General features: G+C 32.6%; 1 protein-coding gene across 8 annotated transcripts in view; it reads left to right on the top strand.

Moving 5' to 3' along the window:
- Positions 1 to 23169, top strand: part of LOC145291348 (ribosomal protein S6 kinase beta-1-like) — a 282083-nt gene that overhangs the window by 50269 nt on the left and 208645 nt on the right. For all 8 annotated transcript variants that reach the window (XM_080137175.1, XM_080137142.1, XM_080137168.1 and 5 more), the window contains exon 2: positions 19486 to 19514. In XM_080137175.1, the coding sequence (XP_079993301.1) occupies positions 19486 to 19514 (29 nt within the window). The remainder of the gene's footprint in view (positions 1 to 19485; positions 19515 to 23169) is intronic.

Here is a 23169-nt window from a genome sequence, read left to right as displayed (position 1 = left end):
GTTCAATTATAAATTGCAGTTAATTAGAACATTTAAAATAGAATTTTATTTCTACCATAGAAACTTGGGGAAACAAACGTTGATTAATTCGTATTTAGTGTAATAACTAATGTATATGATAGGACTTCAAGAGAAGGGTAGCATATAAAATTTGTGAATGGATAACTTTATCTTTTATGTAAATATAATTTTATAAAAAGGAAAGGCTTATGTTAATTATAAGCCTGATCATCTCCTATTAGGTAAAACAAACATTTTTGTGTAGTATGCCATAAGCATATTGCCACGCAATTAGTAAGTTCTATTCATGTATTGAGAACTGCTAAAGTGTAATGTTACACACGTAGATCCAACACGTAGCAGAGTATGTTGCAAGGAACATAGAGCAAGTAATAACTTTTTTTTTTTTTTTTTTTTTGTATCAACATTTCAGAGTACTTTTTTCTCGCTGACCTTTGTTCTCTTAAATGTCCTCCATATCTCTAACATGATCTCGAACGTGTTGAACATGATCGTCGGTCTGTGCACACACTCATTTTTATAGTATATTTTTTTTTGCACACGTTTCAGTATCTGCATACATGTGTCTATACTCTGTTACAGAAGTAAATACTGCACCAAATATATACACAAAATATGCAATAATATATACAGAGGCAGACGATACTTGTTCATATGATTTTGATGATAGCATCAAGGCAACCATGAACCAACTGCAGGCTTTTGTCACTGTCTTCTAACTTAGGTCCCACAAAAGCTTTGTTGATCCTGGCTTTTATTTCATCCTTCATATTGCTGGTGTCTTGTTCCACAAAGAACTTAATGACGTTGCAATCTGGCAAATTATGAGCAGGTGAAGTACGATCAATGAAGTTCTTTGATAGGCATATCTGTATCTTTTGGCTGGTATAGCAGAATGCAAAGTCTTGTTTCCATTGGTTGATCCAAGTTTAAGTTTTTTGCTTTGTATTGTTATAGCCATTTATATTCAACCTGAGGTCTTCAGGGTGAAAAAATGGCATGGCATGGCATAACAATTCGGTCAATACTGATGACTCCATTCTAATGGCATCAAGTCATCAATTTTGCACTTTTTTGTTGTTTTATAGTCGAATCTTGAATCTTTCAATTCTTTTCTTACCTTTTCTATGATCCTTCTTATTCTGAGAATGCCTGAGATTTTTTTTTTTTAAACAAATTGCAAAGAGAACTGTATCTTCCAGAAATGTGGAGGTTTAAAATGGTTCATAATCAATTATTCTGCAAAAAAAGAATGGTAATATAGTTTATGAATGCAAGGCTGACAATGAAAGTTAAAAATAGAAATTTATCAGTTTAAAATTGAATATTGTCCACACAATATAAAACCTGTCTCTTCAAGTACTATCAAGTACATTAAGATAACTAAACTTATATTCTAAGGAAAAATCTGTTAAATATGCCTCTAAGGAAAGTTCCAGATAAGGATGTTTCAAAACAAACTATAACCTGAAGATTTTTTTTTTTTTTAAGTGCATGCATTTGAATACATATTTACCCTGCTTTCTTTACATACAAAAATAAAAAATCTCTTTACAATAATCATTAATAGTTAGTATTAATAAAATCAAACCTAGCATTATGTATGTTTCCATCATGACTGGCATTTTAAAATCTGAAACAGTTTGGCACTCGGAAAAGCATCCAGTTGTAAAAATTAGACTAAAAAAATGGACGTTGGGTTTACTTTCGGCAGCCTCATGACTCTTGCTTCTCTTTTGTCCTTTAGTCCTCACATTCTATAAGCTCTAAATATATGAACATTATTTTTGTTTGAATGAGAGGAAGGGTTAGGTATTAGTTAGTATTAGTGGTGGGACGATTAATCGGAATCGTTAATTGTAAGAATTGTGTATTTTGGGGGGGGGGATCGGAATCACATTGTTAAAAATACCTTAGATTTACGATTCTTTCATTACGATTCTCTTATGTTTTTAAATTGAACTGTTTGTTTGAAGTAAGATTAATGCTGTCAAAAATTTATGATAAAAACGTCGTAGAACTTTTCATAACATATTTAATATGATGTACAAGAATTTTATTAACTACTTAAAAGGTAATCTTTATTTATCTTAATGAGTTTCGAAATTTCTTTGAATTTCTTTTTTTCTTTAATTCTTTGAATTAAATTTTTTTTTTTTTTTTACTTTTAGCTTAACTTGCTTTTCTATTTTACCATTTCATTTTTTAGTAATAAATTCTTCTCTACATTAAAAACCGACCTTGTATCTAACTCTACCCTCGTGGGGAGGCAAGTACATAGGAAGTAATATGGTGGCTGAAAAACGTTTTTCAACCACCATAAAGGCATTACAATACTTCAGGGTTTAAATACCATGAAGAATTTCCGGCATGCACACTTGTTGTTCTAAGTTAACAATTAGCCACTACTTATGCTTCAAACTTAAAAAAGAAAAAAAAAAGCACTTTAAAATAGTAAAAACACTAAAGCTCTTTCCGTTTTGGAAGGGGGGGGGGTCAGGCGCCCCTATTATCCCAAAGAACCAGCTATGTAAACACTTTGCAATATTTTTCAATATTTAAAAAACAAATTCTTTACAATCAATTTTTATTTAAAATTAAGAAATTATTTTCTAAAATATTTTTTTATATATGTTTACATTTTGTTTTTAAGTAAAATTAAGAAATTAATTTTAAAAATATTGTTTATATCCATATTCATTCAAAAAGGTTTCTTTTCGGTAGCTTCACCGGTTGTTAACCTAAATTTTCCGATTGCAGAACGAGGCTCGTCTGCGGGACCCACTTATTTAAGCTTTGACAATTTTTGTTTATTTTTTTTATTTTTATTTTTTTGCTGGAGTTTAAGTAATTATTAACAGAAAAATTGGTGAAAGTCAAAATGGAATCAGCTCTATTTTTTAAATATTATTTTCAAGTTTAATCAAAGTTTTACACTACCTTTTTTTTATTGTTTTTGTATTCTTTTGTTATTTTTATTTATTTTTTATTTATTGTCGGATTTAACAAACAAACAAAATGAAAACAAAACAAAAAAATTTGGTGCTTATGCACTTATGTTACCGTTATTATTATTATTATTATTTTAATGGTTTAAGTGCCTTGCCCAAATGTTTGAAGAGTTTCTAATTGTTTTTAAAGGAAAATTGGTGAAAGTCAAAATTAGCACTTGTGGCGATAAACAAAAATAAACAAGAAGCTTTAGCATTTAACATACCTTTCATGGAATGTCGTAGATTGAAAGACAGTGAAATATTATTTGATGCTAGTGCACTTATTGATCCGCGCTATTTTTAAATAGTACTTTCAAGTTTAATTAAAGTTTTACGATACCTGTTCTCATTAAATTGTTAGGTGAAAGTACAGAATAGGTACAAACACCCTCCTGCCCCCATGTTAACAATGGCTTTCTAAATAATGTCATTATTTCAGCACGGTTCAATAAGTACATGAGTACCTTTTTTATTTTCTTGAATAAAATAAAAACTACTGAACGAGAACACTGTTTTTGTTTTCATAACTATTTTTTTATTCAAAAGTAAAAAAAAATAAAAATTTCAGTTGTTCAAAACATGTTCCCCTCCCCCCCCCCAAAAAAAACTTATTGGGATTTTTTTTAAATACCACATTTTTCATGAACATGCTCTAAAAATATTTCAAAATTATCTAATATTTTTTCATGTTATAAGCCTCTCTATACATGGCCTCATCGACATGAGACCATTTCATTTCTCCTACTGATCCCGATACGTATTTCAGTCTTCTTTTAATATGAGACCAGTAGGCTTCAATGTTGTTGGTGCAAACACCAGTAAGCGGATCCACAATGGTTTAGTCCCGTGAACATAATTAAACTTGAAAATAATATTTAAAAATAGCGCGGATTCCATCTTGACTTTCACCAATTTTCCTATTAATAATTATATAAACTCCGGCAAAAAAAAAAAAAAAATATCCATCTAAAAAAAAAAAAGATAAAATCATAACAAAAATCATGTGCGAATTTCAAGCCAAAATAAATAAATAAATAAATAAACTAGGTCACACACGCAAAAATTCTTTCCTTGTAAAAATAAGTTCTCCCTCAGCCGATGCGTATTTCGCTACAGGGGTAGCATTCGTGTACGTCCGCCCTTTTTCTTTATATTTTTTAATATATAAAATAACTCCTGAAATTGATTGTTATTAATTTCATGGTGCATGTTTAATTCATGGTTAAAATATTTGTGTTAACTTTTATCTTCATATTTTAATCGATGGAATCATCCTTTGGTTATTTATCATTTATGATGTCTCAATTTCTTCCCCCTTTTCTAATTGATTGTTATCTTTCTCTCTCTCTTTCATTTATATATATATATATATATATATATATATATATATATATATGACTCTTTGCACGTAGGATTCCCGAATATATTAGCAATGAGACCCGACGTTGCCTGGGATTGAATGATGATCAACAAATGTTTTACACTCCCATATTTTTATTGTCGTCGAAATGAGTAAAATCACCCATTTTTCAATCAAATCGCTTGATTGCCTACTCTAGTTGGGGACCCATCGCGATGTACCAGGAGGAAGCTTCATATGCCTCCCTGCAGTGACTTAGTCCACAATAATTGTAGTCTACATTGCACTGTAATGAACCTGTTTTTTTTTTTTTTTTTTTTTTTTTTTTAATAAAATTATTTTTTATATATATATATAATGATTTCAATTAAGGTTTAAAATGCAAGTCAATTATCATGGTGCAGTTGGGCTATAAACGGAAACATTTCGAACGCACCTCTGTCATATAAAAAAACCTGCTGATTTTATGTCGAACCTTTCTGCTTGTGTGGAAATAAAACTTCTCTTGGCCTCGTAATGTTAAGCTGTATAAGGTGTTAATTTTGGTCAAAATCGCCTGCTCCTTTCATTGGATTATTTTGACTATCGATACTTATTGAAAATATTCCACTACAAAACCTATTTAAGAACACTTCCAAGCATATAAAGTACCCTTGTATGAAATTTCATAACAATTGGCCCAGCCTTTTTCTAGTCTATAGGAAATGAACTCGTACACACAAAGTTCCTTTGATATAATAGATATATTGTGTATGTGTGTTTGAGAGTTAAGTTATTGGGAAAGAACTCCGGCAGACAATTTCCAAAGTAAGAGAATAACAAAGACTGAAAAGTCCGGCATAAGAGACCAATTGTAGATCCCTTTTGTTTGGATTTGAAATCGATGTTACCGATGTTGTCCTCATCTTCTGTAATATATATTGAAGAGAAATTCCAATGTGTGTTTGCTTACCATAAATATATTTTCATACTATTAAGCTATGTTAATGTATTGAGCACTGTTGAAATAAATGCTGAACATATTGTTTGATAATATTAGTATAAAAAAACAAAAAACAAACAAAAAACCGTACAAAACCAAAGTAATTAAGAGTAAGACTCAAAGAAATAATTACCATTATTTATTGCCTTTGAATAAATCCTGTTTTTAAAAGTTCTTGGGTTTTACTATCGTCAGCTAAAATGAAATGTGTAACCCACTTAAATCATAATAGCTTGAAGAAACATTCTTCATTCTCAGTTCCTACAGCATCGGGGTGGGTGGGGGGGTAAGGGTTTGTATGAGTGCTTATTACACCCAAGACTTTAAATTTGATTAGGTTTCTCTTCATGTGTTGAAAAGAACATTTCCTTATAAGGACTAGCGAAAAAGGAATGTCGATCTCAAAGGAATTTCATCATGTTATGATTTCATTGTTTTTGATTAAGAATTACTACCAAAATCATTTCAAAAGGAGAAAAAAATTATTCCAAATACCATTTTTTTTCTCTTTTTTATTTTGTTAATTTTGGCCTCACATCTGAAATTTTAAATTTTTTATTTCATAGATTGTTCATTTCAATAAATCTTATAAATATATAAAATAATAATAATTCAAGGCAAAAAATATAAGTATAGTTAAATTTATTCGTCAATTCAGTATGGAAAACATGTAAATGATTAAAATATTATAAGAACTCTTGATACCACGGCATTTCGAAGTCCAATGCTTCTTGTCTGAAGAGGAGAAAGGAGCTAGTTTACAGATGTATTATTGTATCGCTGTGATTTCCTAGATGTTAATTCGATTGAACACAGGAGTTTATAAAATAGTGCTTAATAATAAGTAGAATAAGTATTTTTGTCAAAGTTTATTTTTACAAATGTGCATATGTTCAGCTGTGGTTTCTATCAAAATCCAACTGAAACACATGCACATATGTAGCCAATAATATTTATATAAATAAAGAAAAGTTTTAATCACTAAACACTCAGATTGAATGAATGCATCTTAAGAATATGTTTTTTGTTGTTTTTTTTTAATTTTTATTACCATAGAAAAATGTGAAAATAAGATTTCACGCTTAAACTTGGTATTTTATTGAAACATTGTAAAGTTCATTATAAAAGAAACAAAATGGAGAAGTATTTTATTTACAGTTAGAAAGAATATGTGACCAAAGGTAATTGAAAGAACAGCGTGTGTAGAGGGGAAGGGTAGACGAGTGGATAAAAAAATATATTATCAAGAAAGGAAAAATATATATTGATTTTAATCAAGATTTAATAATAGAACAAATACTGACCTAATGAGTCTTGGGTGGTCTAGTAGTATATAATAAAAATTGTAATGAAAATTTCTTACCTTAGAAATTGGCACATTAATCGAGTTAATGAATGAGAAGACAACACAAAAGTGAAATAAATGATAAAAATGGTACAGTAATAAAAATTATTGATAAAAATTGGCTCAATAAACTAATGAATTTGATAGGAATGGACAGTGTGTGTGAGACGGGCATTATTTGGCAAAAAAGTCATTGACTTATTTCTACATCAAAAGCTTCATTTTTTATTTATTTATTTTTTTTATTTTTTGTACCAGCGTCATCACTTAGGGTTTCTTTACCAATATTAAGTGTCTCGAGATGGAATGAGGCTTTTGATGTAAATGTCACTGGTTATGTGTCTAAGAAAATTTGCATAGTTTCCTGCTTATTCTTAGAAATAGGACAGTAGTACAGTATGAGCGGAGTCAATCTCACTGAAACTTTTGTGAATTTCTTGATGCGTTGCGATCCTGATCATCTAACATATGAGAGCTCTCTATAAAAGAAAATGCTCCGGTTATTGTTCTTGTCTCAAACTTAGAAGGAACATTCTTAATTTTTTTCTTTGTCTTCCTTATGCTGCATCTCGTACAGCTCAGTTTGTCAGCTCATATAAACTATATCCAAACAACTTAAAATCTTTTAATAATTTTTTTTTTCCTTTGAAATTTTTATTAAAACTAACCTTTATTTTGAATGAGATATTGCTCACTGCTTTTTAGCACTGTCATTATCATTTGCTGTAGGCTTATCAACCATTATGGATGGATAATTAAAAAAAAAAACAAAAAAAAAAACACAAACATAAAATAAAAAAATCTCACAAACTTCTAAAGTAAAAACGACCCGCTAGTGACCACTAGCAAATGTGTTATCAAACTGATTTCTTACACTGCGTGTAATGTTCTGTGATGCTCAGTTTTGGTAATAGCCAAAGAACGTATTAAACAGGAGGGCATGCAATGTTCCAAAATTTGCACTTGTAGAAAATTGCCAACAAACTTTAAGTTACTTTTTATTACTACAGGAGATATGTTCATATCTATGGACGTTCATAATATTGTTTATATGTAGGGTAGCGTTTTTATAAAAAGCAAACATTTTGATATGCTTCCCTAAATTTACAGAAGATTAGAATTTATAAAATTGTTGAGCTAAATAAACTTTGGCATTTCAAGTTTTAGTGTTGATTATGTTTTTAGTTAATATCCCAGAAGCAAAACTATGGTACATCAAACAGTGCAGTAATGTATAGTTTTTAAATAAAACATGTTATGTTAGCTCTTGTCGAATCTCTGATCGAGTACTTTACTGTTTTTTGCTTTTTTTAAATCTGTGATACATGCTATGTATATTTTATAGCATAGCTCTTTGTAAAAGAGTTAATAATTCTCGACGATCAATAACATAAATATAAAAATATTTTTTAGGGTGAGGGGTAAGTTGTTCAACTTTTGATCAGTTTTTCCGATATTGATGTGAAAACACTCACTATAGCTAGTATATACCAAAGAGCCGTGATACAGTGAAATATGTATATATGAATGACACACACGCACACACTCATTCACTGGACAAAGCGGAGGAGGGCAGAGCGGTAGTTCTAGATATATCTAAGGCTTTTGACAGGGTATGGCATGAAGGTCTTCTCAGGAAAATTAAATCATACGGTATCACTGGTAGAATACTTAGCATAATTGAATCCTTCTTAGACAAGAGAAAAATCCAGGTTGTCCTCGACGGTCGAACATCTAAACAGTGTGATATAAATGCAGGAGTGCCTCAGGGGTCTATTCTTGGACCTCTATTGTTCCTGATATTTATTAATGACCTCCCCGACAAAACTGCCTCTGAGATGGGTATATATGCTGATGACACTACACTCTATAACAGGCATGACAGGAAAACAAATGAACACATATCTAAAGAAATGGCAAAAACACTAGAGGACGACCTCCAATCTGTAGTGGAATGGGGATATAAATGGATGGTCACATTCAATGCTGCCAAGACTAAACTGGTTTCCTTCAATAATTACAAGAAACCTTCTCTGCCACCAAAAGCAATGGCCAGTGACTCCCTGTCTGAGAGTACATCTTTCAAACTGCTTGGCCTAACGTTCACAGGAAACATGAGCTGGAACAATTATATTGAAAACATTGCCAGGGCCGCTGTGAAAAAGGTAGGCTCTCTCTACCGTGCTAGAAAACTACTGACATCTGAAAGTATCCTGTACCTCTATAAGGCCACCATTTGCCCATGTATGGAGTATTGTCACATTTGGGCTGGTGCATCTGAGGCATTCCCGCATTTATATCATATTGTTTAGATGTATGGCCATCGAGGACAACCTGGGTTTTTCTCTTATCTAAGAAGGATTTAATTATGTTACGTATTCTTCCAGTGATACCATATAATCTGATTTTCCTGAGAAGACCTTCATGCCATACCCTGTCAAAAGCCTTAGGTATATCTAGAGCTACCGCTCTACCCTCTCCTGCTTTAAGTGAATGGTATATACGCTCATGCCAGAGATTACAGTTAGAATGTCTGCTGTGAAACGGGCTTGCCTAAATCCATATGGTTGGTCAGTCAGAAGTTTAGCATCTGTAAGGTGATGGACTATTTTGGCGGAAAGTGGGAGGAGTCTAATGGGGTGGTAATTTGCTGGGTCAGTTCTTTCGCTAGAATTCTTGAAAACTGGTACCACAGAAGCAGTTTTCCAGCAGGCAGAAAAGCATGATTCATTAAGGTATTTGTTGTAAAGTTTGGAGAGGAATGGAGCTACTTCGGCGGAGCACTTTTTTAATAGCACAGCCGGGATGAGATCAGGTCCACATGCTTTTGCAGTGTCAAGATTTTTTTATAATGGCATCCACCTGAGAAGGGGTGATTTTCAGATCGTCAAGTGTGGTGTCTGTCTGCAAAGGAAAGTCTGGGAGAGGGTGGTTAGCAAGGTCTAGTGTGGAGTTGGAGGCAAGCTGACTTGCAAGCATGTTAGCCTTCTCGGTTGCTGAACAAACAACTTCATGATTGTTGGATAGTGGGGGAATTGTTGATTGCCCATTATTTACTACACTGTTGTAGATTTTCCAGAAGTCACGATTTCCTAATTTCTGAGCTTCGATGCGTTTTTGGTTGGTTTCAGTAAATTCTCTCTTAGCTGTCGCTATTTCTTTCTTACAGTTACTTCTGGCTTCTATATATTTATATCTGTTAAATCTGTGGTACGCGTGCTGCCTTTGGACGATGGCAGCTGCACATGTGGAAGTAAACCATTGGGGAGAGTGAGCTTACTATAAAATTTCCGTGTGGGGACATGTGCTTCAATTGCTGTTTTGAACCATTCAGTGATCTCATTTGCGCATTGTTCAGCAGGAAGTGAAAAGATATTTTGCCATGGGGCGTCTCTAATGAGATCCCTGATGGCTTCCCAGTCGGCCTTTTTATAATATCTCATTGTTTTGAGCAATGGCTCTTCCATTTTGGCTCTAGAGTTTAGGGTGATTTTAACTATTATCACTACATGATCAGCATTCCCAAGTGGGCTGTGGGTATTTGTAACACAATCATCAGGAACTGTGGTCAGAAACAGATCTAAAAGTGATGCGTGTTGCTCTTGCTGGTCAGGGAAACGGGTTGGAAATGTAACCGCCTGTGATAGGGAATGAGATATAGAGAGGCTATGTGTTATGATACCAGCTGCGTCTGTGTAATTAGAGAATCCAAGCCAGTTACGTCTGTGTAATTAGAGAATCCAAGCCAGTTACTGTGGTGGACATTGAAGTCACCAAACACATAAACTTGTGCGCTAGTGTCGGGAAGGTGCTGTATCTTGGATGTTAGGGGCTACTATTTGGGACCATGCTTAGCAAAGATTAACAAGATGTTGGTTTACATTACATTTAAACTTTGCATATCAGTACAGTCAGGGAAGCAGGTAGTGGGAATGGAATTCTAAAGTCTAGCTGTTTGAGGGAAGAAACTATTAGAGTAGCAAGCTTACTAATAGTGAAAGGGTACAATTTTGTTGCTAAGTGGGTTTGTTGGGAATATGTATGTCAAGCGGGCACAGATGTAATGAGTTCATCAGAACATGTTCCATTAAAATATTTGTAAAACAGGCACAGAGATACAACATTGTGGTGATAGGATGGAGTGGAGCTTAGTTGACAAAGTGCGACCTATTACATTGAAAGCTCTTTTTTGGACCCTATCCAAGAGGACGATTCTAATGGTAGATGCATGAGCTCAGATGTGGCAACAATATTCCATGCATGAGCAAATGGTGGCCTTGTAGAGGTGCAGGATACTCTCTGGTTTGAGTAGTCTTCTAGCTCGATAAAAGGAACCCACCTTTTTTTTTTTTTTTTTTTTTTTTTTTTTTTTTTTTTTTTTTTTTTTTTTACAGCAACCGTCGCAATGTCCTCAATGTATTTGTTTCAGTTTGTTTGGCTGAGGAGTTTGTCGGAAGAAATCTAGGTAGGGTGTTATTTGTCATGGATATCAGTGATTGGAGAGCTGTCTTGTAATTGTTAAAGGAGAGCAACTTAGTCTTACTAGCATTAAATATTACCATCCATTTCCTAACGATTCTGTCATTGTCTTAGATTTATGTACATCCAATCTTCCCTCATGCATGTTATAGAGCATTGTATTATCAGTAAATATACTCATCTTGGACACAATATTATCAGGGAAGTCGTTTATGAATATCAGGAATAATAGTGGTCCAAGGATCGACCCCTGAGCCACTCCCACATTAATATTATGCTGCTTGGATGTATGTCCATCAATTCAAGGCATTTATTGTAGAGCTTGGAAAATACGAGAGCTAGCTCAGCTGAGCATTTCTTAATTAGTATAGCAGGGATGAGATCAAGCCCACATGCCTTGGAAGTGTCTAAACTTATGATATTGCGGACATGAGAATAGGTGATTTTTCACATATAGTGTGGCTTCAGTCCACATAGCGAAATTTGAGAGGCTTTAACATGGAGTTGGAGGCGAATCGCTGGGCAAGCAGTTCGCCTTCTCTGTTGCCGTGCATGCGACCTGCTAGTTGTTAGATAGTGGGGGAATTACTGATTGCCCTTTATTCACTACACTATTATAGATTTCTCTCTTACAATGATTTCCAGCATCTATGAATTTTTGCCTATTTGTATTTGATTTATGACGTACAAACTGACAGAATGCATGCTGTCTTTGTGCAATGGCAGCTGCACAACCTGAAGTGAACCATGGAGTTGAGTAGGGCTTGCTATATCTAATACTTCCGTGTGGGAACATGTGCTTCAATGCCCACTTTTGCACCATTCAGTTATCTCATTGGCACACTGTTTATCAGAAAGAGATAAGATGTTGGTCCATAGGGCATCTCTGGTGTGTTCTCTGATGGCTTCCCAGTCGGCCCTTTTGTAATACCTTGTTGTTTTGAGCAATGGCTCCTCCTCTACGAATATAGACTCAAAGTCCATGCATATATCTATCAAAGTTCTTATGGCAGAGAGGGGGGTATTTTGTCATGTTAAAGTAGTTAGCATTAAATGAAACAAACTTACACTCGTCAATCCCCTCTAAGATATCCAGGGAGTTTACTAAAAGGTAAGGCTCTACATCATTTAGATTACTTGGATATTTGTGAATGCGAACTTCAAGAGAGGAGGCGAATTGGGTTTCTTTTTTTTTGGGGGGGGGGTTCTGGTTTGATTGTGATATTTATTTGGGTTATCATAATTTTCCTGAATTCCAAACTGTATTTTTTTTTGTTTTTATTTTTTCATTTTTCGTCTTGTCTCGTGAATGACTTCCAACTTTTCCTGTATGTTGCCATTTTTGTTTGCACCGCCCGCCAGGATCAGATAATCATCAACTGAATCTCCCCTCCGTCTTGAGTGATCTACTATGTGGCTTTAAGTCATCAACGTCAATATTGTGTGTTGCATGCTGCCACTTTCATATAAAATGGGATCCTTGAATTTTGTAATATTGTTGACAGCTGCGTGAAGACTCATTTTGCAAATATACATCATCTTGTAGTTGTCAGTTCATTCTCCTTGTCTTTTGTAAAGTGGGACAATGATAGCTATTAGTCTATTACTCTGGTAAGATTCGTTTTTAACGAAAATTGGCAAGTGATCCATTAACAATCTCTCCTCCCTTTTTCAACAAATCAGTTGTGAGGACTGGTAGGATTGGAGCCTTGTTTTTTTTTTTTTTTTGTTTTTGTTTTTGTTTTTTTGTTTTTGTTTTTTTTTATATATAGTTCCATCACAACCACAACCTCAGCCTTTGATATTTTCAGCATTGCAGAAGAGAGCAGAATAAAAATCTTTATTCCTTTCTGCATATCTCAAACTGTTAAAAAAAACATAATGACTAGTTATAAATAGGCAATTTAGTGTGTGTGTGTGTGTGTGTGTGTGTGTACATTTTGAAATGGAAATATATATAATTATTTACTATAATAATTAAATACCTACAGACACTAGTTTTTCATCCTTTCGGGAATCTTCAATGCAGGGTGTCACGGTTAACATCAGTCGATAAATTCAAACCCGGCGACACAAGCCATTACTGGCTTGATTAGTAAAGACTGTATCCATTCGGCTACCATTAACCGCATGAAATAATGTTCAAATTAAACATTTTATTTTTAAATGTTTTTTACGTCAGTCAGAGTGATCTAATCATTATATGAAGATCTATGCATATATATATATATATATATATATATATATATGATAATGATCTATGCATATATATATATTTAGACAGCAAGTCATTATTCAAGCACATCTGATTGAACATGACAGAATTATTCTTTATTCCGATTTTTCTGGATATCTTTTCCATTCACCGAGCGGTGTTTTTAATTTCAGCTGGCATGTTATATAAAATGGCATCCAAAAGTTGTTCAGCCATATTTTTCTCAAGCGCTTTCTATTGGTGCATTCGATTATCATCATGAGCGATTGTTATCATTTTCATTTTCTTTCCCTTTGAGGCTTCCTATATATATATATATATATATATATATATATATATATAATTTAAAGGAGATTAGAACAATAGTCTAAAGAGCTGAGTGTATTTTAATGTAACAGTGAAATTACTAGTTTAATTAAAATACAGGAAATAGAAAGTATATTTTATTTGGTTATAAAGGTGGGTGCAGGAGGGTTGAGGGCAAATTATTTTTAATTTTATTTTTTAATTTCGATTTTCCTATTTTATAGTTTATTTATTTAGTTTCTTGTTAGTTATTAAATACTGTTAATATATTTGTCCCGGTGTTAAATGAGATCCGGTTAAAAAAGGCGGTAGTTTTTTGATAAGTATGGCTTCTAGTAGTTTTAGTCGTCATGTGCATTTGTTAAGGTATCGAATTTAGTATTGTTAGTTTAGATATTTCTAATGTCGGACGACTGTAGATTTTTATCATGTAATTTTAGGTATTTTATGGCACTATTCTCGGCTAAATGATAGGTTAGTCGTCGGGAAAGTGTTATGTGGTCTATGTATGCGTTATGAGTTTTTAGAGTGGGTTTAGAGACCTTCTTCGAAGGGGCAAATAAATTTATATACTACATTAGTTTGGTTTAGTGTGATGTTAGTATTGTTATTGTTTTTAATTATTAAATTGGAGGTTTTAGCTTTAGTATAATATATTAGTTTGATCTTTTTGTTTTGGTCGGTGGGTCTGGTGTATCTTTTAATTAGGTTTGTTATTTTTTTCATCTGTTTCGTAGTTAGTGTGTAATTGTTTTTTATAATATACTTTGATGGTATGATTTTTTTTTTCGTTTTTGTTAGGGTTTGTTTTTATTGTGGAGTGAGTTTAAATAGTTTTGTACTTATCAACGATTTTATTGGGAAAATTATTATTTATTAGGGTTTGTTTTATGTTAGTTCTTTGTAAAATATTTGTCCGGTTGGTGCTATATTTTATGAGCAGTGAATCAAATTTTTTATAAGGGCACTTTTATATTTTTCTGGGCATTCACTATGGTAATTTAGGAGTATTGCATTACTGTTGATAGTTTTTTTTGTATGTTGAAGCTGTGTATTTAGTGGGGTTGCTTGAATCTACTAATACATCGAGATGTGATATTTTGTTATGTTTGGTTCATGGGTGAATTTAAGGATGGAGTGTGTTTCTAGATTTAGTTTGAGTTTTTTAATGTCTTGTACTGATTTGGCTGCAATGAATTGTGGGTCTATTTTTTTGATCGGAGAAGATTTTATTTTCAAGGTGGGTCATATAGTATTCTGCGAATGTTGGGCGTAGAGGTGATCCAATTAAGACTCCATCTATTTGGATGTATGTTTTCCCATTAGGGTCAATGAAGGGAACTTGTATGGCACATTTTAATAGTAACTTTTCAAGGGTTTGAGGTTTAATAGCTGGAGGCGGTATAGTATTGTGGTTGTATACTTGATTAATGATTATTTTAATTGTGTCATTTATAGGGACGTTAGTAAAGAGGTTTTCAACATCAAGGGATGCGGTTATGCATTTGTGGGAGGAATTTAATTTTAAAAGGTTGATGAAGTCGGTGGTAGATTTTATGTAGTATTTACTAGGTATGTAAGGTTGGATAATGTTATTGATTGTTTTAGCGATATTATATACTGGGGTGGGGATTTGAGAGATTATGGGTCTTAGAGGGTATCCTGTTTGTGAGTTTTAATTTTCCGATATGTAGCTGGGTTTATAGTATCCTATTTAAGTTTTATTAAGTTTTATTATTCCGATTTCGGCATTGTTTGCTGTTATAATATAGTTAATTTGTTTTAGTTGTTCTGTAGGATTTTTTGTGAGTGGTTTAAATTTTGTTTTATCATAGAGAATGTTGTTTATTTTCAGGTTGTAGTTGGTTTTATTTAACATTGTGTACATATTGGATTTGTCTGCCATTCGTATAGTGATGTCAGTATTGTTGTAGAGTTCTTTGGCTGCTTCTTTTAGCTTTGGGGTTAGGAGGGGGTTAATTTAGCTGTGTTTGTATCGATTTTTATATCCTTCCGCTTTTAAGATCTTTGAGGTTGGGGTGTGTGGAGATTTTTTGTTTAGGTCTTTGATTTATTGGTAGAGTATTTCAATTTCATATAATTTAACATTTTGGTCATAATTTTTAGAGATGTGGCAGTTGAGGCTAAGGTTAAGGAATTGTTTTTGTTGTTCACTAATGGGAGTGCTGAATAGGTTTAAGTATTTTTCTTTAGTGTTGGGAAAGTAGATGTGTTCTTTGTATAGTCGGTTCAGTTTGTTTTATTTTGTGTTAGATTTGGTTGTGATTGGAACATTCGGAGATTGTGTTGAGGATGGTTTCGAACTAAGTTGCAGTTGTTTTTTTCCTTGACTTGTAGTTTAATTGTTTGAAGTTCTTAGTTGAGGGTTTAGATAGCCTCGTTGATGGATGATATTTGACTTCGGATCAGGTTTTTCTTGAAGTAGTTAGTAAATCCTTCGTACACACACACACAGGATCTTAAAAAAATAGTATACACATTTCAAAATGTGCACAAAAAAAGCAGCCTTTATAAATAATATGAAAGAAATTTTGAAAAAAAAAAAGAAAATTAACATTTTAGAGTGGGGATCACTTTCCCATATATATTTAACGTAAAATGAACACCCACTTTTTGGCCACCAAACGTTCAATGAGATATGTAACCTGTAGCATTTTTTCAAGTTTGGCGATTGGGTAGGGGGGACAAATACAATTTTTTTTTTTTTTTTTTTTTTTTTTTTTTTTGTAGGGGGGATTACATTTGAAACATAAAATAATGATAAATTTAATTAATTTTTATGAGACCACTCTGTACTTTCACCTAACTATTTCATAAACAAAACGAACCCCGAAATATGACAAATTACATGGGGAGGGGGTCACAGAAACATAAAATGATGAAAAATTTCATTTGTTTTTTCGATTAATTTTTGGTAGGTCTTTTTTTTTTTTTTTTTTTTTTTTTTTTTCGATCACATGGGCATTCGCTGCTATTTTTATTGAAACGAAAGTTACAATGATTTATTTTAATTATTTATATTTTTTGAGGGGGGGGGGGTCTTTCCAGTGCTCAGTATCCGGAGAATAGTTTCTTCTCTTTCTATCCCTTCTGCCAAAATATCTTCTTTTTTTGGGTGATTACATTCACGTTTTTATCCGTTCTTTTATTTTTGGAATTGTTGTAGGGGTAATGAAAATGATTAGTATAGCAGGTGTGTTCCAAACGGAACTTCATGTCAATTCAGACAACGGCGGGTACCCATGCTAGTTATGATAAAAATAAAAACAAAATTTTCATACAATAAGAAAATAGAGAGGTGGAGGTACAAAACTGGTCAACGGAACCTCAAACCAATTTAGATTGGATTTGCTCACAATGTCACTTCTAATCTTTCTCTTTTTGTCAATTATTTTTGTTTTCATTTGCTTACTCACATAAACAACTTGTCTTTTTTTTTTTTTTTTTTTCTTCTAACAGAATCACCTTTGGTCTGTTACCTTTTTGTTTTGTTTTTTGTTTTTTCCTTAAGCCAATTTCCTCCAGTTGAAGTTCTGTACATGCTATATAGACTCGTATGGTTTCTTTTCTTGTAGTTAGAAATAAAATTAGATTAAAAAAAAAAACTTGCCAAAACAGAAATATAGTAAATGGTTTATAAATTTGGTTTCAACAGATACATTACATATTCAATGAATCCAGTATGGAAATATTTAATAATTCTTTAATTAGGACATTTTATTGCTGTAGATTTTAAATTTATATCATGGTTAGTTGTGGTAGACATTTCCAAAAAAATTGGAGTCTTGATAGTGGATAGTAATTGCCCAGATGACAATAGCCATTTTTTTTTTATTCAAAAGAGGACAATCTATTTAAAACTTTTAGCACAATCACTTGATTCTGCATTAAATCAGCATAATATGCTGTAAAACAAGCAGCCAATAGTTTCTATTTTTGCTCTTAATTAAAATTACTAAAAAATAATCAAGGTTTCAGAAAATGTCTTTCAAATATTTAATTTAGAAATCTGAAGTGATTAAACACTGTGTTACATGAAAACAATTGCTTAGTAATTAAACTTTCAATTTAAATTTGCAAAATTTTGAATGTCTCCATTTTATGTGCTGGATTGAAAAAAAGAAAAAAAAGAAAAAATCTCAAAAACTAACCTCCGTTAACAAAGTCTGTCAAGCATATGTATACAGTTTGATGTATGGTAATAAAATCTGACCAATGAAGGCTGAGAACTTACATTCTATAAAGATAAATGATATGAGAACGATACAATGGATGTATAATGTGAGTCTTTAAGACAGGCTTAGATCTAATGAGCTCAAAGAAAGATTAAATCTGGACAGTATATGGATGTGTGTGCAGAACACAAGACTTCAGTGGTATAGTCACATTGAAAGAATGAACGAGTTCAAGAGCACTGCTGTACTTTTTGGCGGAACTCAAAACCACAATCACAGTGACTGTAATCCAGTGCCCTTACTAATTAGGCTACAGAACCTTGTCAGAATTAGTGGATATTTTATCACTTATGAATGCATACACATTAATTTTTTCGCGATATATAATGTTCAGTATCTATGAAGTATTCATATGAATGCAATTAGGAAGTTTATAAGTAAAATTATTATAGATTGATCCGCAGGGATTTTTGTGATATTTATATAACTTTACTTACGTAAAATAATTATATACAGATTTACATTTCACCATTTATGGCTCTTTAGCATTGTTGAACTTTTGGCGAAACTCAAAGGTGATAGTTGGCAGGCACAAACCCGTAATGCAAAGGCAGAAAAGAAGTGAAAGTAAACCTGATATCTTACCGCTATGCTATGATGCGACAGGAAGTGAAAAGTGTTCAAATTTAGCATTAGACTCTTAACCAAAGTAAACCATCTCTGGCCAGGTTTTTATTTAGCCTTCTTTCCCTTAGGTCCGTTTTTATCACTGACTCCCATGTTTACCATAACTATGAATTAAACCTGTTACTGCAACGTTCCTACATCTGCTGATCCAAGAATTCTTATCTATTCTTTCAACATAAACTTTGTCGTCATGATTATTTATCAAATCAAACCTCGAAATTTATGTATAGCCTTTGGAGATTTAGGGAATTCTGCAGATTTATTTTAATTATATATTTTTCGATACTGAAGTGGGAGAGTTAACTACTGCAGATATTGGTAGTTGGGTTATGCGGCAGGAAATATTGTAGATAAGAGGTCTGGGAAGCAAAGATCATAAAAATGGAAGTAGGCAGAAGTGATGTCATATATATGAAGAAGAATGAGTCTTACTTAGTCTTGATAAAAAGTCCAAGATATGTAAATATAGACTAACAAGCTCATAATCTTTATGCTTTATGCTTAATAATTTCTTTTTTAATGCTTTCTGTCAATGAAAACTTCTGCCATGAAAAAATCATGGCTTGCTGAAATTAATTGTAACACGGAAGTTGCATGTGATTCAAATCTAACGGTTTTCAATCTGGATGTTTGTTGATGTTATTTGTATATTTTTTATAAAAAAAAAAAAAAGGATCTTTGACAACCTTTGATGTTCAGCAACAAGTTTGGATAGATATATGCATCAAAGTTGCTCTCGGTCATGGCAGGAGTAACTGAAACAAGTTATGATTTGGGATTATTGCTTGAAGTAGCCTGCATGATTGATATAAAATACTTAAAAAAAAAAAATTTTTTTTGATTGATTTTCCCACAATACTTTTATACATTTTTATATTTTATTTTATTTTTTAAATTTCAGGATGGGCCACCTTCAAAACACCTAGAAATGTAAGTTTTGGAACTTTTTTTCTCTTATTTTGGTGTGTATAGACAAAGTGAAGGGGTGATTTTTATCATATTAGATACCATTCAGAAACTATGGAACCAGTAGTTATGCTGAGTTTAAATCCTATCTGATCTATTGTGCTTATTTGTTTGGAAAAGGTATAAACCCACAATTCCATCCCCTACCCCCTAGCTATGGCTAAAATTGAAACCATTGTTAAATTTATAGATCTTTTTGTTTCATAGTTCTTCCTCCATGGAAGGAAATGAAAAGGTAGAAAGGGTTGATATGCTACATCTACTCTTCAATTTTGTATTTATTTCAAAATGTTTAAAAAAAAAAAAAAAAGCAAAGAGTAATTTGGTTTTACTATTTTCACTTAAATATCAGCGATAATAAAACCATTTTTAATATTGATCAAATAATAATGAACTAATGCCCTCATACCATAGTAAATGTACAACTAATTTAATACAATCACAATGATTCGGCATTCAGGTAATTTTCTAATATTTATAAGTAAGTAAATTGGAAAATAGTAAACATTTTATAAGTAAAACAATATGCTTTTTATAAATGTGGATATTGCTATTATTATTGAAGAAAGATATGCTAAGCCATGATTGGCTAAGTAGATCATGTGATATGTTAAGGAAAAGCGATTTTAAAATAGTGATCTGATAGGGTCCAAAGTAAGCCTACACGTGACCATATGATCATCGGGAAAACAGAAGGAATGATAAATGGTCACAGGAACATATGAAGTTATCTGGACAGTGATTGTTTGAATTAAATTCATAATGTAATATTTTAAATCCATCCATCTCACCCATGTGCATATTCTACATCAATTGTAATCATTAATTCATCTCAAGATAGCAGAAAGATGAAATGCAAAATTCTAACACTGTTTTCATGTGGAGATTCAAATGAACACTAAACTAAATATACAATACTATCAATTGGTAACTGTTATGAAAATCAGTATTCAGAAATCTTCCAAAATCTAATAAATGTATTTATTATAATAATAATAGTAATACCAATGGCCGTTAATAGTGTGAAACCAGTAAGGAGCTGTTGCAATAATGCTAGGTCATTTATAATGGTTAATGAAAGATATGGAGAGCTCTGGAAATTTGGGACGACTTATCTCTCTGACTCCAGAAAACACCGCAGGTTATTGTCAATGATGATGACCTGTGTGAGAACTCTTATGACTATAAATAATAATAATAATGAAATCACTGTGTACAGTACTCGAGTGCACTACCACTCAAAAATACATGTGTATGGAGGAGGGACATCAGGTATAGTTTTTGGCAACTTTTGGTAAGCAGGATGGTTCTAAAGGATGCAGTTCCTCTTTAGATAATAACTGATGCAAGCAGATCTATGCTTCAGCAATTTTGAGTATAAAAAAATATTTCTGAAAATCATGAGAACGGTTTTCTGAGTGTGTAGGCATGTCCACATATGTTAGACACATGAAGAGTAAAAACTTTGCTCAAGGTTGGTGGTAATAATTTTGTGGTATAGGTAATAATTTTGTGGGTGTTTACCAAGTCAGTTATTAGACATCTGCACTTTAATGAATCCAAACCCATGGAAGCAAGACATTCAGAGTATGACAGGTGTTGGATGGAGGGTATTTATATGCTTGTATACCTCTGAATGGTTTCCAGGCAGTCAATGTTCTAAGCTAAATGGTGGTTCCAAATTGAAGATGTGAATTACCAATAAATTCAATGACTATTATATACAAAAGAACTACAAAAACTATCTGTTGAATAATAGAATTAAATAAAAATAATTAAGTAAAATTCAAGTTATATTTCTGAACTTTTAAAAATTATTTAAGACCTCTATCTGATTTAAGCTGACAAAATAAAATCGTACTATGCCCATGGATTAAATGATTCCATTGGAAAATCCATGTTCATTCCCGAATTCAACAAGATACATCTGAAGGTTAGAGGTTACATTGGCTGAAACATTGTGTGAATAACACTTAATATGAGAACAGTAGTCCGAATAATTCAAATAATACAAAATTAATAAAGTTGTTTATAACATTCATTTCATTTGTCTGTCATTAACAACTTTAATGTATGAATACTCCATCCTCAGGTACTTCAGTTTTATCACAGATGGTTCCATCCATTTGTTGGAATCTGAAGATTTTTTATATTTTTTTTAATTCTTTTCTTTATTGATTTTCTGGATTTTAGGATGCTGGGCCTTATTAATCCAGATGACGTGTTGTCAATATGAGTTTATGATTCATACTTTATCTTGTGGCAAGGCACAAGTTTGAAACAGTGCATTTTGCCAATTACCTTCTTCGCTCGTTCATTGAATTGTATTGTTAATGTACAAGAATTATTCTTCCATTTTAATCTAAAACTTGCCACTTCAACATTTCGCAAACAATAATGGTGTGTGTGTGTGTGTGCATGAAGCAGAATGCCTACGCACAATTCAGCTAATTGCTTTGTGTCAAAATTTATGCTTCTTCAATGTTCTATGATATTTGTTTTAAAAGTAAGAATTTAAACCTTCAAGACAGATCAATGGCTAAATTTCTTGCACAATTTGCTTCGAAAATCAATGCCAGATAATCAAGCATTCTTCCGTATACCTAAAACAAAAACAATCAACAGAAATAACAATCTCCTAATCAAATGCAATGCATAGTTACACATGTAGGAAGAAACTAGCACAACTTGTACTGCCTACTTCATACAGTGGAGAATATAAGTATTTCATCCGCTGTTTTTTCTAAATTTCCATCCAGTGTGGCCATAGCCGAGATTGAACTCCCTACACGAGTTTGTAGTGTAATTCAAATCTTGTCGGTAGCTGAATACTTGATGCTTCGCCAAGGCTATCAAGGGTATTTTTTATCGTGACGCCATCACTAAATGGGGTGCCTACCATGGCTTAAGAGAGTCCCATTTACCCTTGAGAGAAGGATAGACAGTGCCAGTTTCTCAACCTAGTATTTTACCTTGCGGTACATACAGCGCCTCGCCTTCCTAAATGATCATCCATCTGGTACTGGCCAGGCTCAACGTTGCTTAACTTTGTTGATCTGACGAGAACCAGTGTGTTGTATTGTGCTGTATACTACATATTTCTAAGTTTGGCACCTTATGAAAATAGGAATCTCTATTTCTTACTATGAAAGGCACCTTGTGTGTGTGTGTGTGTGTGCGCGCGCGCGCAAGTTCGTTCCCTATAGATTCCAAAAAGGTTGGGCAGATTTTTTTATTTTGTAAAAATGTACATTGTATCTGGGAGTGTTCTTAGATAGGTTTTGTATCAGTATGCCTCAAATAATATTGATAATCGAAACAATCTAATTAAAGAGTGAATAGTCAGATTTCGACCAAGTTAACCATCTTATACAGCCTAACATGATAAATGCATTTGAGAAGTTTTATCAGCGCACAAGCAGAAGGATCGGGCATATAAAATCAATAGTAGTCTTTTTTATAAGACGGGCGCATTCAAAATGAATGTTTCTGTTTAAAGCATAATTGAAGCATGATACTTGATTTTTTTTATTTTAAACTTTAAATTAAACCATTATATAAAAGAATTTTATAAAATCCATAGTTTCTTTACAGTGTAATGTAGATTACAATGTATTAT

Source organism: Euprymna scolopes, chromosome 2 (genome assembly GCF_053919585.1).
Source record: "Euprymna scolopes isolate OS-2025 chromosome 2, ASM5391958v1, whole genome shotgun sequence".
Taxonomy (NCBI): domain Eukaryota; kingdom Metazoa; phylum Mollusca; class Cephalopoda; order Sepiida; family Sepiolidae; genus Euprymna; species Euprymna scolopes.
Note: the sequence above shows the minus strand (reverse complement) of the source record. Positions and strands in the feature narration are given on the sequence as shown.